The following is a 13,868-nucleotide window of genomic DNA, read 5'->3' as shown; positions in this document are numbered from 1 at the left end:
GCACTATCCAGATGGGCAATGCTGTGTTCCCCTGGGGGTGCATAGCTGCCGCTGCCCCATACCTGCCCTCCTGACCTTCGGTGGTGGGTTTTTTTTTTTTTAAGATATTTATTTATTTGACAGACAGAGATCAAAAGTAGGCAGAGATTGAGGGGGAAGCAGGCTCCCCGCTGAGCAGGGAGCCCGATGCGGGACTCGATCCCAGGACCCTGGAATCATGACCTGAGCCGAAGGCAGAGGCTTAACCCACTGAGCCACCCAGGCGCCCCTCCCGGCTGTGTTTTATAGGAACGGCTGTGTCGGCCACTCAGGGTAAGGGATCAAAAGGCCCTATAAAGCTGGTCTGGTGATTTGGGGTTTGAAGCGCTGAAGGTGCCTCCGGGGGCATTTTACAAAAGCAGAAGGGGACGGCAAAGCAGGACAGCTGAAAGAGACAGGTCACTGGAAAATTAAATGTGGGCTTTAACTGAGAAATAATCGTTTTCTATGAAAGAAAATGACTTCTCTGGAGGCCGGTATCAGGATTTATCGGCCCAAGAGATTGTCAGGGATTGGAGCCAAGGCGTGAGGCCCTGGCGGCCACAGTCTCGGTGTGGAATTTTGCCGGCTCCATGGACCTGAACGCCAGAGTCGCGCTCTGCATTCGCCGGGTCGGGGGAGACTGAGGGCGTCAGACACCTTCCCCGGGGCTGAGCTGGACAAAGTTCCCGCAGAGCGCAGGGCCGTCGTGGGTGCGGGGCCACCGGCACTGGGGAAGGTCGCTCAGGAGGGTCTGGCTGGGAGCGCAGCCGCCCCACCCACGGCCACCAGAAAGGGGGCAAATCTGCAGGGTTTTGACGCAAGAGATTTATTACCATGGTAGCCAAACGTGTGTGTGTGAGATACATAATTCCTCTCAGATAGCCTCGTAAATCCAAAAGGGTCAGCAATAAATAGAGAAAAATAAAAAATTACAGACTAATTTGTTCAGAAAACTAGAAGGAAATCAATAAAAAAGCTGTAGCTCAGAAGCCGTTTGGAAATGTGTCTACAGAGCGCGAACACCCCCACCCCGGTCCAAGCCTCTCCCGGGCGAAAGCAGGAGCGCGTGAGGTGTCTTAGCTGTGCCTACCCGAGCCCCGAGCCAGGACGAGCCAGCCTGTGACAAAGGTGGGTCTGGCCAGCAGCCGGCCCAGACACGTGGCTGCCCCTGAGCTGGGGCCTGGTGGAGGGCTGCCTGGAGGAAGCAGCTTGCCGGAGCCAGAAGGTGGAGGGCACGGGCCAACCTCAGGGCTAAACTACCTGTGTCCTACCTAAACTACAAGTCACGAAGGTCTGGGTCTTCCCAGGGGTCCATAAATGCTGTCGAGGGGATGAGTTCCTCTCCGAAAGCTGAGAAGTGTGAGGCCCTGGATGGAAGGAGCCAAGGCCTGAGGGGTCAGCACCCCGCCCTTACCCGGAAGACTGCTGGTGTCCCCGAGGGCTCATTCCATGGTAGATGGCCACCAGGGAACGGGCTCTTGTGTCTTCCAGAAGGTGTCCTGAGGGCTCACGTAGGCCTGGGCCCACCTACCCCCAGAGGACAGGCCAAACTTTGGCCCGTGACCTTTGGCCCTTGAGTGGGCTACTTCTCTAATCCACACAGCTGGGCTGGCCTACATGCAGGTCTGGGCCTCCCAGGGCCACAGAGCTGAGGGAATGAGCCTGCACAGATGTGCCCCCTGCCCACCTCCACCCGGGCTTCCCACATCCCCAGAACAGTGCTCTCTCCCGTGGCCTTTGCGGAAGGCTCTCCGTGCTGGCGGGCGGTCAGCTTGGGCTGGCGCCTGGTTCCGCCTCAGAGCTGCTCCCCTTCCCGGCTCCTCCAGAATGTTCTCTCTCAAATGGGTGTGACTTCCGCATCTGTCCTGGGCCAGCCAGCCTTCGGACACGCCCCACACAACCTTTCAGCTTCCCGCCTCTTGAACTGCGCAGCAGTGACCCTTTTGGGGCCTGATGGAAGCCGTGGACCCAAAGCCCGGAAGAACAGAGCCCACTGCACGGGATGTCACGCCAGTGCCCAGTCCCCCGCCCAGCGTCAGAGGACCACCTGCACGGCCGACGGCAGGTGGCTATTCTGAACGGCAGCTCTGCCCTCAGTGGTCCAGGCTTCCGGAGCCTCCCACACACACGGGCATGCATAGGCACAGTGACACAGCAATGTCACAGGTGTGTGTCACCGCAGGCCCTGTCCTGTCTCCTCAGGAGTCTCATCAGTCTTGGGGACATGCCGGGTCAGCCGTGGGGACACAGCTGCTTCTCCATCAGCGGGCGGCCGGCTGGGCCAGCTCCGAGAGCACAGCAAGCGTGTCGCACAGGATCCTTCTGGTGAGCTGGCTGGACACCAAGTCCACCACCTCGGCTCTCTCCCCACCAGGTACATCTGCGTGGGAGCCCGCGCCCAAAGCAGGATCCGGGTCACTGTGCCCGGTGCCAGACGGCCCCGTACCTCCGGCTGACAACAACATGGGCAGACCCTCCCTGGCCATGAAGGCCACTCTGGATGGGGTTGGGGGCTGCGCTGGCAGCCTTGGGAGCTCCCCCACAGCACCACCATCCCCCCACAACAAGGAGGATCCTAGGCAGCAAGCTGGCTCAGACCACTGGCTGCCCACAGCCTCAGCTCCCCCATCAGAACACGATTCACCCAATTTTTCCCCAAGGCTTCCACCCTGTCTGCCCGCCCCCAGGCAGAGCCCTGACTCTTGGGGCCCCGGGAACAGTGGCTCAGGCAGGACCTCCTCAGACAAGGAGGGCAACTCCCCAGTTCTAATGGAGGCATCCTCCCCGGGGGGGCCCGGTGAGCCCCCAGGAGACATGGCGTCTTCAGGTGGGGGAGGGAAGTCTCCTGAGTGCAGCTCTGCTGGGAGGGTGGGAGGCCAAGGAGGGAGGCTGGTGTCCCTGTGGGTGGAGGACGGAAGGTCAGCACTGCCATAGGACAGCACATCGTCCACGGGGGACAGGATCTCGGGCAAGACCCCGCTGGCCAGGGTAGGGCAGGCTTCCTCTGGGGCAGGGGAGTGTCCCCTCCCCCTATGCCCAGGTGCCCAGCCCTCGGGTGTCTGGGCTACCAGACCACCAGGGTCCCCAGGAGGAGCCTGCGGACTCACGGGGACCTCAGGCTCAGACCAGGCCTGTTGAGGTTTCCTGTGGTTGGACGGACTCAGGTCAGTGTCCCCAGGCCCCTCTGGGCAGCCAGCCGAGGCTTGTAGAGCCCCAGTGTCTCCCGCTTCACCAAACTCCACCCCTCCGGATGCCAGGGACCCGGAGGGAGAGGAAAGGGGCAGGTCTAAGTCACGGGAGGGAGAGGCTGTGGATGGGAGTGGTGGGAAGGCAGCCTCCGGTGACACCTGTTTGCCTCTTTCTGTATTTAATCCACTGATCAGGCTCCCGCTGGTTCTGGAAGCTTCCTGCCCCTCCCCAAGGCCCAGGGAAGGAGGTATAGAGCAGGGCGCCCTGCCACCTTCCAGGTGAGCTGAGCCTCCTGCAGGGGAGTGGCGCCCTGAGCCTGGGTCAGCACCAGGGCCTGGCCCCAGCAGGTTCTCCTCATCCCAGACCTTGCTGGGTGCCTCTGACAGCTCTGACCCTGACCTCCCAGAAGGGGCATCCGGGAGAGGCAGCAGCCGGCCCGCCTGCACGAGGCCTCCCCTGGGCTCTGGACCCCCTGCGTCCATGGGGGAGCCGCCCTGGGGACCGGTCCTGTTGCCCTCCAGCCTCTCCCAGGCCACCCGCTCCCCGCCCCAGTGGACGCCCCAGGAGTCTTGAGGTGAGAGCTCCCTAGACCAGCCAGGGTCTGCATCAGTGGGGTCCCCAGCTTCCCAGTCCGAGAGGGAGACGGAGCTCTCGGAAAGCTGCACCAGCATGGCAGACGCCTTCTGAAAGTCCTGGAGAGAACAGCAAGACAGCCCGCTCAGGGGGGAGGCGGCACGGGACCCGGCACAGGTCCGGGGAGCTGACTCGGACTCGGACTCGGGACCCAGCCCCAGGGGGCTGCCCGCACGCGGGCTGGAGGACGCAGGAGCTGCAGAGAGAGGGGCGTTTGGGGGTGAGGCCCACAGTCCTTATGCTTATGCGGGCCGCAGCCCACAAGCCACGGGCCCCAAGCCAGTGGCCCAAAACCAGAAACGCCCTGACAGGCAGAAAAAATGTCCACAGCGCCCGTGTGGCTGAGCCCCCCACTCTCCACCCACCCGCACGGGAGGGAGTCACGTCTGGGCGGGTCTGGCCTGGGAGCTGCTGTGTGTAAGGCCCCCGGGGAGGCTGCACCCGCGCTGGCGGGCTTCCTTGAGGCCCAGACGCTCTGGACAGGGTTCTCCCTCGCCTGCCCTACAAGGGCCCGTGTCCGGAGGGTGGGGGCAGGCAGGGCTCCCTTGTGGGGCTCTGGGAGAAACCTGGCTCTGACTGAGAAGCTGGTCTTAGACGACCCTGAAGTGGGGATTCCTTGTCCCTTGTGCAAGGTGGGGCCTTTGTGGGGGGATCACCTGGAGCAGCAGTCCATGGGGCGGCTTCCGGCCGAGAGAAGGGGTCGTGGGGGTCCTCCTGCCAACAGGTCTCCATCCTGCAGGCACAGTTTTGGGGGTGTCCCGGGGGCTCCCCGGAGAAGGTCCCATTCCCCCAGCCTCCTCCTCACGGCTCAGGGCCTCTGCGGGACAGCTCGAGCTTGATAGACGGCCTGCCAGGCATCTGCCCCAATAGGAAGGGACCGCCAGGGCACAGGACTCCCCGGGTGGGGGTAAGGGGCCCTGTGTTTACAGGTTCTGGCCTGTCCCTGCAGCGTCAGGTCTCTGGGGATGTTGCCATCTGAGAAGCTCAGAGACACGTGTTCCCCAGAAGGGCCCCTCCTACCGCCCCTACCACTGGACCTGGGGCTGATTCGCCAGCGGACGTCTTTGTTTCCACAGAGGGGGTCAGGCTCCAGACAGCATGGGGAGGGCTGGGGGCGCCCAGGGGGCCCAGGCCAGGACGAGGGGTGCCCGGAGGGAATGAGGTTCTCTGGAGGAGAGGACAGTCATCTCCATGCCCCGGGTCCCGACTCCTGCCTGAGAGTCCTGCCGGCCCAAGGCAGCCCTGCAAACCGCACACCTCTGTCCCCCTGACGCCCGGCTTTCCATCTGGTAGGGCTCCTCCTTGGGGCTGTCGGCAAAATCCAGCTCTGGTTCCGACCCTGCCGGGCTTATGATGCCTTCAGCCACCTGCTGGGAGCATGTTGGAGAGAGACCGCCCCCACCGCATGGCATCGGTGCTGGCCCCTCAGCGGTGGATTCCCCCCCAGCACGCTCCTGTGACTATGGGAATGAACAAAGACCGCCCCCTTAAAGACGACCCTGGAGACCCCCACTTACCAGATACCCCCCGCGGGCTCCAAACACCCCCTCAATGGACAAATCCACCTGGGAAGGGCCAAACAGGCCCCAAACATCCACGCCCTCATCTGGTGGACAGGGTGACCCGTCCCATCCAAAGCCACACAGTAGAGCCCGACCAAGCAAGGCCAGGCCCCCACTCTACCCCACAGAGGGTGCAGGGCCAAGCCTCGACTCACGCTGGCTTCTGGGGGGCTGCAGGGACTCCTTCTGCCCAGGGAGTGCTGGCCCTGGAGTTTCTGCCCACGGCGTTCTGTCAGAGGCTGCGTCCTCTCCATCGACGACAAAGGGCGGGGGTTGGGCGGGGGGTCTCCTGTGAGCAAAGGGACCGTGAGCACCGATGGGCGCGGAACGCAGGGTGTGGACGGCACGGTGTCCAGGAATTCTGAAGCCACATGGAACAATCAGCCTCAGAAAATGGGCCCACCCTTGACCTGGCCTCCCCTCCTATAGAGGGGGAGACTGAGGACAGGGAGAAGCACCCCTCGCCCTCCCCTCTGCCCGGAAATGGTGGTGGAGGTGTGTGTGCAGGGGACCCTCCTGCCAGCAGGCCCCTGCACCCAGAGGGAGGTGGAGGACGGCCCTGTGGCACAGCTCGGGCAAGGCTTGCCAGGATGCAGGTCTGTCTGGTGCTGCCCCAAGTGGCCAGGGCCCCCTGGACAGAGTGACCGTTAGTCCTCGGCCGCTGCTGCCTTATCTGGTTACCTTGGTCCACAGGGATCTGGCTCTCTACCAGTGGGCCCCCAGCGTCAGGCCAGCCACTGGCCACAGGCATGTCCTCTCCCCACACAGGTCTTGGAGGCGGTCGATGACTGTCTGCAGCTGAAGTGGCCTTGGGGTGTGTCCCGTCCTCCTGCCCAGTGGGAAGGCTACAAGGCAGTGAGTGGAGAGGGTCTGTGACTGCCTGTCAGGGCTGTGCCCTCCCCAGGTGACGAATCCTAACTGGGACACTCCACAAGCCAGGACGGCATGTGTCCAGGGCACAGTTGTGGACAGTGGCTGAGTGGTCAGCACACGGGTGAGGGAAGACAGGGCCTGGGCCCTGCCCACCAGGCCGTTACCCCCAGATGGGACCATGGCTGGGGGCTAACAGGGCATAGCCACGGTTCTGCGGCGTGATGGGAGGGAGGCATCTGTCCCCAGCACAGGGGAGACCGGCCACTGGGCTCCCCTGTGCTCTGGGAGGCCCAGATGCCACACATTCAGACCCGCTGCCGTGCTCGGGGCACATGGACGGACATCAAGAGCCCCCCTCCCCCATCGTCGCAGCCTCAAGGAGGCAGCTGGGGGCAAGGGCCTGGCGCGAAGGTCAGTGCTGGTGGGGAGCCCGGCTGGGCCGCAGCTGCCTCTCTCTCTCAGGCTCGGCCTGCCTCGTTTCTCCTCCCTCTCTCCCGAGGCGCACACGACGACCAGGTACAGCTTGCTGCCCTCCCCTGGCCAGCGTCTCCCCGCAGTGGGGTCACCCACATCGGGGGCGTGAACAGGGAGTGGGGTCCCAGGGCCATCCTAAAGCCTGTAATCTTGGGCCTTGAAGGAGGGGACCGCTCAGGGACTGGAGCTCTGACTTCTCTGGGACAAGGCCTGGGAGGCAGCTGTCCACTCTGGGGTGTCCCGGACGCAGGCCCCTGCCCGGCCCCAGGAGCAAGGACGCTGAGCACAGAGCAAGGGGGCTGCGCCTGAGCCCATCACCCACCCCTCAGCACTGCCTTGGGGACAGGACCAGCTAAATAACCTGGAATGGGAGCCCCCTTGCCCTTTAAAGGCTTATCATCCTGCCCACCCCCTTGCCACACCCAGGGTCTCAGGCCAGGAGCAGGGGGTGGGGCTGGCACTGAGCAGCGCAGGGAGTGGCCCCGGGGGACCCCAGCTCAAGGGTGCACCTGGGCCCTCACCCAGCCCCAGCCCCGCTGAGCTCCTCTTGCTGGAGCCAAGAAAATAAGTTCCTGTTCTCCGCGTGGCCTGACCTCCCGCAAAAAATCAAAGGTCTCTCTCAGTGAGGGAGGGAGGGTTATGAGAAATTTGAGATTTTTCCTTCCGGGTACACAGCTTCTCTGTTCCCTAACTTTCCGATGGTGACTAGTGCCTCGCTGGTGTCATGAGAAATCAAGGGAGGCCTCGCCCCCTCGGAGGAGGGCTGGTCCCTGCAGTACTCAGGCCCCACCCACCCAGCCTTCCCAACCCGGCTCCCTGGGACCCAGAGGGGACAGTGGGCCTGGCAGCGTCTTTCGAGATCCCCGGGCCTGGCCATCGAAGGCAACGTGAAGGGTAGATCGGTCCACGCTGAGATTTATTTGCAAAGCCCTCTCACGGGGAGGGCAAGCGGGGCTTGTGGCCGGGCAGCTGAGCGGGCCAGGACCCCCTTGCGTGGAGGCAGGCAAAGGGTCCTGGAGGCAGGCAGGCGGGGGTCCCTGTGAAGGCTGCTCCTGGTGGGGGCAGCGAGCCCTTCCCGGGGTAGAGGCTGCCTCCTGTGTCCTCTCCCCCAGCTTGCTGGGATTAGAGTCTGGCTGGTGGGCCGACAGCTCTGGGGCCATTTTATTAAGGCAGAAGGGAAGGGATGTAGGACAGTCGTGATGGGAAAAGCAGCTCGCTTTCTCCCACAGGACTCTGGGTCGGGGTCCTGGTCATCGGACTCCCCCCTCTACCCTCTCAGGACAGCGCCCCTCTCATCGGCCAGGAGAGGCCCTTTTGCCGCAAAACGAGGCCAGCAGCCACGTGGCCAGGCCTGTGAGAGAAGGCCCAGCCGTCACAGCTGGTAGGAAAGCCCTGAGCCAGCCTTGGAGGAGGCTCCTGGCTGCTGGGGGGGGGGGGGGGCACGCAGGGGCCACCTGCTGCCCCCCAGCAAGCCTGTCTAGTTGTTTTGTCTCCCTGCACCCCATGTAGCCAAGGGATAGTGGCAGCCCTGTCCCCTTTCACAGAGGAGGAGCCAGGCTCAGAGAAGGGAGGGCACCCCAGGGCCACACTCTAGCCAGCAGCCAGCTAGGAGTGAGCCAGCGCTGTGCTCCTCTGCTGTGTTCCTCCCACCGGACCCCAGGGCCGCGCTGGCCTCTGCCCACATCCCCATGGGCCAGCCAGCTGGAGCAGGGTCCCCTCGGGGTCCCCAGGGCCGCCCCCTCCCCACCAGCAGGGCTGAGACGTGCAGGGCCCAGCAGCCATGAGCACCGGGGCCACTCGGCACAGGAAAAGCTTTAATGGTGAGCGTGGAGACCAGGAGTGCCGCTGACAACTCACAGTTGGGCGCGTGGGCTCTCGGAGCTTCTCCGGGGGCTGGGGCTGGTGGGGTCGCCAGGCCTACGTGGTGTTGACGGGCACAGGGAGCCCTGTGCCGGCCCCTCCATCTGAGCGGTCTTGACTTTGGGGCCGGACCTCTGAGAAACAGCCCCGGAGAGCGGTGTGAAACACAACTTGTCACCTGCTCTCAGGCAATGCAGGGGGCAGGCTGCGTGCGCGGGGCCGCTGGCTGCCCGCGCTGCGGTGCTGAAGCTGGTGCTCTCCGCCGGCGGAGACAGGCGGCTCTAACCTCCCAGCTGCCCACGTCGGAGCCAACTGCCCCCAGGCAGGTGCACACGTAAAGCCCAGGGCTGGGATTCCTTGGAATCCTGGGATTCCGAGGCTGCGCCGGGTCACCGGTACCCACACTCAAGGCCACGCTCTGGCAACGGGCAGTCCCAGATCACCTGTCCTGCAGGCCGGCCTAGGCAGGGCACACACCACCCGCTGCTCACCCCGCAGAACCCAGTCCTTCCCATCCTCACCCTGCCAGTGAGGCCGTCAGCATCCCCATCTCAACGGAGGATACACTGAGGCTGGGGACGGCCGCCCCGCTTAGTGTCCACACGACCCCTCCATGCGACAGCTGGTGGGGACGGGGAGTTGGAGCAAGGACACCTTTGCTGCTTGGCATTCCCCAAGGGGCTGTCCCCCTAGGAGCCCAGGCCACCCTTCCTTCTTGCCTCAGCAGCCACCAGCCCCAGTCCCATCCCCAGCTCTAGTCTAACCCCCTCCTTCCCACAGGGCCTCTCACCCGAGCCTGGAGCACCTTCCCCTACTATGGTGGGGGGCGGGGAGTCTGGCTCCCCCTGGAGAGCCTGACCAGGGCGGTGGTATCCAGGAAACCTCCTTGGTCCCCGCAGGAGGCGACTGCCTCCTGCTGTCCCATTAGACCTCTCCAGGCCCTCCCCGCTCTGGGTCGAGTTGTATGACGGGGCTCCTGCACTGTCCCCCAGAGCAACCGGGTGGCAGGTGACAAGCGTCCAGCCTGGGGAGTGCGCCCACCTGAGGCAGCCCGGTCCGGGCCTCGAGCTCCTGCTGCAGCTGTGCCACGGCCGTCCGCAGGGACAGGATGTCCCTCTGGTGCTGCAGAAGCAGCTTCCTCTCCTCGTGCCGAGAACCGGTGAGCGTTCTGCAGGCACCGGATTCTCTCTGAACCAGCCAGAGGAGAAGTCAGCAAAACCCCAGCCGCGCAGAGAGAGACCCACAGGATTAGACTGATGAGCGGGGAAGAGGGAGTCTGGGGGGCATCCCGGCTCCCGAGGGGCCTTCCCTGAGCCCCTCCAGGTGCGTTCCTCATCCCTGCTCAGCATGTTGGCCACCCTTGGGTTTGGCAAACAGGAGGCTTGGCAGGAGGCAGGAGGAAAGGTAGGGTATTGTTCCCTGGGCCCCCCAACATGGGTCGGGACAGGCTGGCTGCACTTCTGCCCTCCCCCACATAGCCCTCCCTCTCTCCAGGTTCTGGGCGCTGCCCCACCCCCTGGACTTGTCCCTTCGTTGCACTGTCCGCAGGTGGAGGGACGCCGTTCGGCAGAGCCACCTTGCCCAGAGCATGTGCTTGGTCTCTGCACACCCTCCCCAGATGGTGGCATCTTTTATAGGTGAGAAGAGCTATGTTCCTTCTCAAGGTTCCCAAGAGCTGGGCCCCTTGCTCAAGCCTCAGTAGTCAGGGCTCAGACTGCCTGGTTCACCACTGCATTGCATGTCATAACTCGAGCCCCTTCTAAGCTGCCTTCACAGCTCACGGTCATGGTGTCTGTGCCCTGCATTTATCTGTCTAGGTCCCCTCCCGTTGGCCCCTCTGCCTGGAATTCTGGCCCTTACAGGCTATCTGGGGGGAGGGTTTCTGTCAACCTAGCATCACCCCTCACCGCCCCTCTGCGGGTCCCTGAGCAAGCCCCCTACACTGAGCCTCAGTTTCTCCATCTGCATAAGGGGGGCTAACACTGGTCCCACCACAGAGTGGCCCCGGGACACTGGGCTCGGAGCAGCTAGTGAGCCCCTCTGCGGTCGTGCACAATCCTCCTGGGTGGTGCCGGCCGTGCTAAGGCCCCTGTAGCCCCCGCAGCAGACACAGCTGTCATTCTCCCGTTGGCGAGGCTGCAGGAGGCCACAGGGGGCAGGATGGAGGCCACGCTGCCCCCCCCTGGGCCCTGGACGCTCCCCTCACACCACAGGGTCCAGAGCTCCCCGGGAGGGTGCTGATGGCAGGGAACTATCACGGGTGCTGCAGAGTGCTCGCGAGCCAGCCCGGAGGGTGGCAGGACCGAGTTGGTGCCGGCTGCCCACCCACCCCTGGGGCTGAGCTGGCCCTTACCTGCTCCTGCTCAGGCTGCTGAGGGCCTGCTTCTGCCTCTCTGCCAAGACTGCCAGCACCGCGGCGCTCCCCTTGCGACCCAGACACCTGAGGGAGGAGGCAGGACCCTCTGCCCACCTCGCGCTGCCACCTCGCGCTGCCCACCTCGCATCCAGCAAGCGGATGTGGAAAACTGCAGACACGGCCAGCCCCTGGCCAGCCAGGTGGACCCGGGATGGCCCCTGCCACAGGTTCTGACAGGCTGGGGAACCCAGGAGACCTGGGGGCCCAGCCCAAGCTGTCACTCTTCCCACCTATGCTTCATGACTACTTTCAGGCTTGACGGATGCAGGGAGGGCAATGCTTGCACCCTGGAGCTCCAGCCGCCCAGAGGGTCCTTTGGGGAGGGGCACGTCATGGACCCACAGCCTGGGAAGCCCTTCACTGGGGTGTACTTTTCAGAAGCCAGAGAGGGAACATGCGTCGGTATCGGTGCGTCCGTCCTCACGGACGGCGGCATTGGGGCGTCCGTCGTCACGGACATGGCCTGGCCAGCGGACAGCGGATTCAGAGCATCCGTCCTCAAGGACACGGTACCGGGGCGTCCGTCCTCATGGACACGGCCCACCCGCAGGCATCTACTCTGCAGGCGTCTCCCTGCCAGCTCGGGGGTGAGGGCGCACGGCGGGAGGCGGCTCGAGGCCCGGCCGCCGGCTGCAGGGGGTGTGCGGAGCCGGGCGCGCCCCTGCGGGCGGCGGCGTAGGAGGGGCGCAGGAAGGTTCTCCCGACGGGCCGCGTGTCCGAACGCCGTCAGCAGCCGCGAGCGCCGCTCGACTAGACGGCAGGACCGGCCGCGGCTCCCGGGGAAGGCGGCACCGCGCGCGGGTTCGGGCGTTTGTTCCCGGTGCCTCACGGGCTTCGCTAACCTCCCGCGAACACCCTCACGACTGGGACTGGCGCAGTCTTGCACCCCAGCCACCGGGTCCGCCCCGGCTCGTGAGCTCGGGGCGGGGCCCGGCGTCGGGGGGCGGGCCCGAGAGGGTGGGGAGGGACTGAGCATGCGCTCACCCTCGCTGCTGCTCCAACCAGGCCAGCTCAGCGCGCATCCTTTCCTCCAGCGCTTCTCGCGCAGGCGCAGCAGCGCGGTCTGGTGCTGCGCTCGCAGCTCCTCCTCCCGCAGGCTCAGCTCGAGCATCTGGAGCGTGAAGTGGCCGGGGCTTCCCGCGACGTTGGCTTTCCAGGGCCCCGCCAGGCTCCACTGTGGTGGGGCAGAGCGAGCAGGCCACTCCGGGACCAGCCTCGCTGGGTTGGAGCGTTGCCCCGCCCAGGGGAGGGCACCGCCTCCAAGAAGCCCTCCCGGACTGCCGCCTCACTCCTCCCAACTCCCACCAACCCCAACCCCCCCGCGCCCTATCGTGCCTCCTTTCCTGAAGCGGAGTGACCCCTTCCCGGCTGTGAGCGCCCAAGGGCAGGGCGGGATCCTCATCATCTTGGGCTCATCCTCAGACCTGATCCAGCTGAGCACTCTTTGTGCCCAAGAGGGTCAGGGAAAGACTGGGCCACCTGCCCTGAAATGTGCTGCCTGAAAGTGGGGACCAGCCCTGCCTGAAGCACTTTGTCGAAATGCCTGCTCTCACCTACCGCCGCAGGCACGAGGACGGGGCCTGGGTGGATGTCAGTTGGGAGGGTGGGTGATGCTGGTTGCCGGGGGCTTGCCTCCCCAGCCCAGAATCTGCAGAGGAGACACCCTGGGTGCAGGCTCTAGGTGAGGTGGGCCTCAGCGCCTGATGGCTCCAGGCAGTCAGCGGGAGGATCTGAGTCTACAAGCTGCTGCCAGGGGCCCCTGGGGGGCTTACTGAAGCGTCTGCTCTCGCTGGGATCGTGATCCCAGCATCCTGGGGTCCAGCCCCACATGGGGCTCCTTGCTCAGCAGGGAGCCTGTTTCTCCCTCCCCCTCTGCTCCTCTCCCCCCTGCCCCCCCCCCCGGCTTGCGCATGCTCTCTCCCCACTTTCTCCTTCCGAAAAAAAAAAAAAAGCTGCTGCCAGTGGCTCCCCTGAACCCCTCCCCAGCACACAGCTTCCTGTACCTGGTGGTGGGGCTGACCGGAGGGTCGGGCCTGGCCAGGGGCCGCTGGGAGGGAGCTTGGTCTGCTCTCACTTCCTGTCTGGGCTCTGAGGACAGAAAACACAGGGTGTTTGGGTCATGCAGGGGTTCCAGGGCCCTGTTCTCCAGGAGGGCCTCTCAAGTAGGATGTCTGGGGTAGTTTAGTACCCCCCCACACACAGCTTCACACCAGGAGAATTTAACCATCTCTTTGTCCCAATGTGAGGTAGTGTGTGAACCCACTGATGTACAAAAGACCGGCCCCAAGGTAGAGGAGCCTCAGGGAGGACTTAGTCCTGCAGCTTTCACTTCCACAGAGGGAGACCACTGAGGCCCCAAGGACAGAGTGACACCATGAGGTCCAGCACCAAGCAGGTGGGGTGACAGAGCCCAAATCTGAGCCTGAGCGGGCTCTTGGCCCCGAGCACTGCTCGCTGTCCCTCGGTGCTGGCTGGGATGCAGAAAGGACTCTATAGTTTTAAAATGTTCGTTTGAGGACTTGTGTTTCCCACCAAGAGAGCAAAAGGGATTGGAATTGTGATCTATCATCCCACTAAATATACTTTAAAATGCAATAAAACAAAAAGTGACATAAGTATATGCACGTACACATACATAAATGTTCACACACATATACGAAAGAACAATTTTCCAGACACCGGACATCAGGCAATAAAGCACGAGTGATCTCTGAGAGACAGAAAACGGGTGAGACCCCTGACTGTCACAGCTTACTGCCTTGAGAATGTTCTAGGCTGCAGTGTATGGAGGGGAAACTGAGGCAGAGCCTTGCAGACTTCACGAGGAGAGGAGATGAGCT

At 63.9% G+C, this 13,868-nt stretch overlaps 1 protein-coding gene across 1 annotated transcript in view; it reads right to left on the bottom strand.

Annotated features, from left to right (window-relative positions):
- Positions 1–357: 357 nt before the first annotated feature.
- The window catches only part of CCDC187 (coiled-coil domain containing 187), a 35,909-nt gene continuing 22,398 nt past the window's right edge, over positions 358–13,868 (bottom strand). Inside the window, 12 exon segments of the mRNA XM_047698866.1 lie at positions 358–4,039; positions 4,500–4,576; positions 5,101–5,213; positions 5,561–5,694; positions 6,087–6,250; positions 8,610–8,746; positions 9,654–9,761; positions 9,763–9,796; positions 10,960–11,052; positions 12,013–12,064; positions 12,067–12,210; positions 13,039–13,116. Of these exon segments, the coding sequence (XP_047554822.1) occupies positions 2,283–4,039; positions 4,500–4,576; positions 5,101–5,213; positions 5,561–5,694; positions 6,087–6,250; positions 8,610–8,746; positions 9,654–9,761; positions 9,763–9,796; positions 10,960–11,052; positions 12,013–12,064; positions 12,067–12,210; positions 13,039–13,116 (2,891 nt within the window). The 3' untranslated portion in view covers positions 358–2,282.

Source organism: Lutra lutra, chromosome 13 (assembly GCF_902655055.1).
Source record: "Lutra lutra chromosome 13, mLutLut1.2, whole genome shotgun sequence".
In the NCBI taxonomy this organism is placed as follows: domain Eukaryota; kingdom Metazoa; phylum Chordata; class Mammalia; order Carnivora; family Mustelidae; genus Lutra; species Lutra lutra.
Note: the sequence above shows the minus strand (reverse complement) of the source record. Positions and strands in the feature narration are given on the sequence as shown.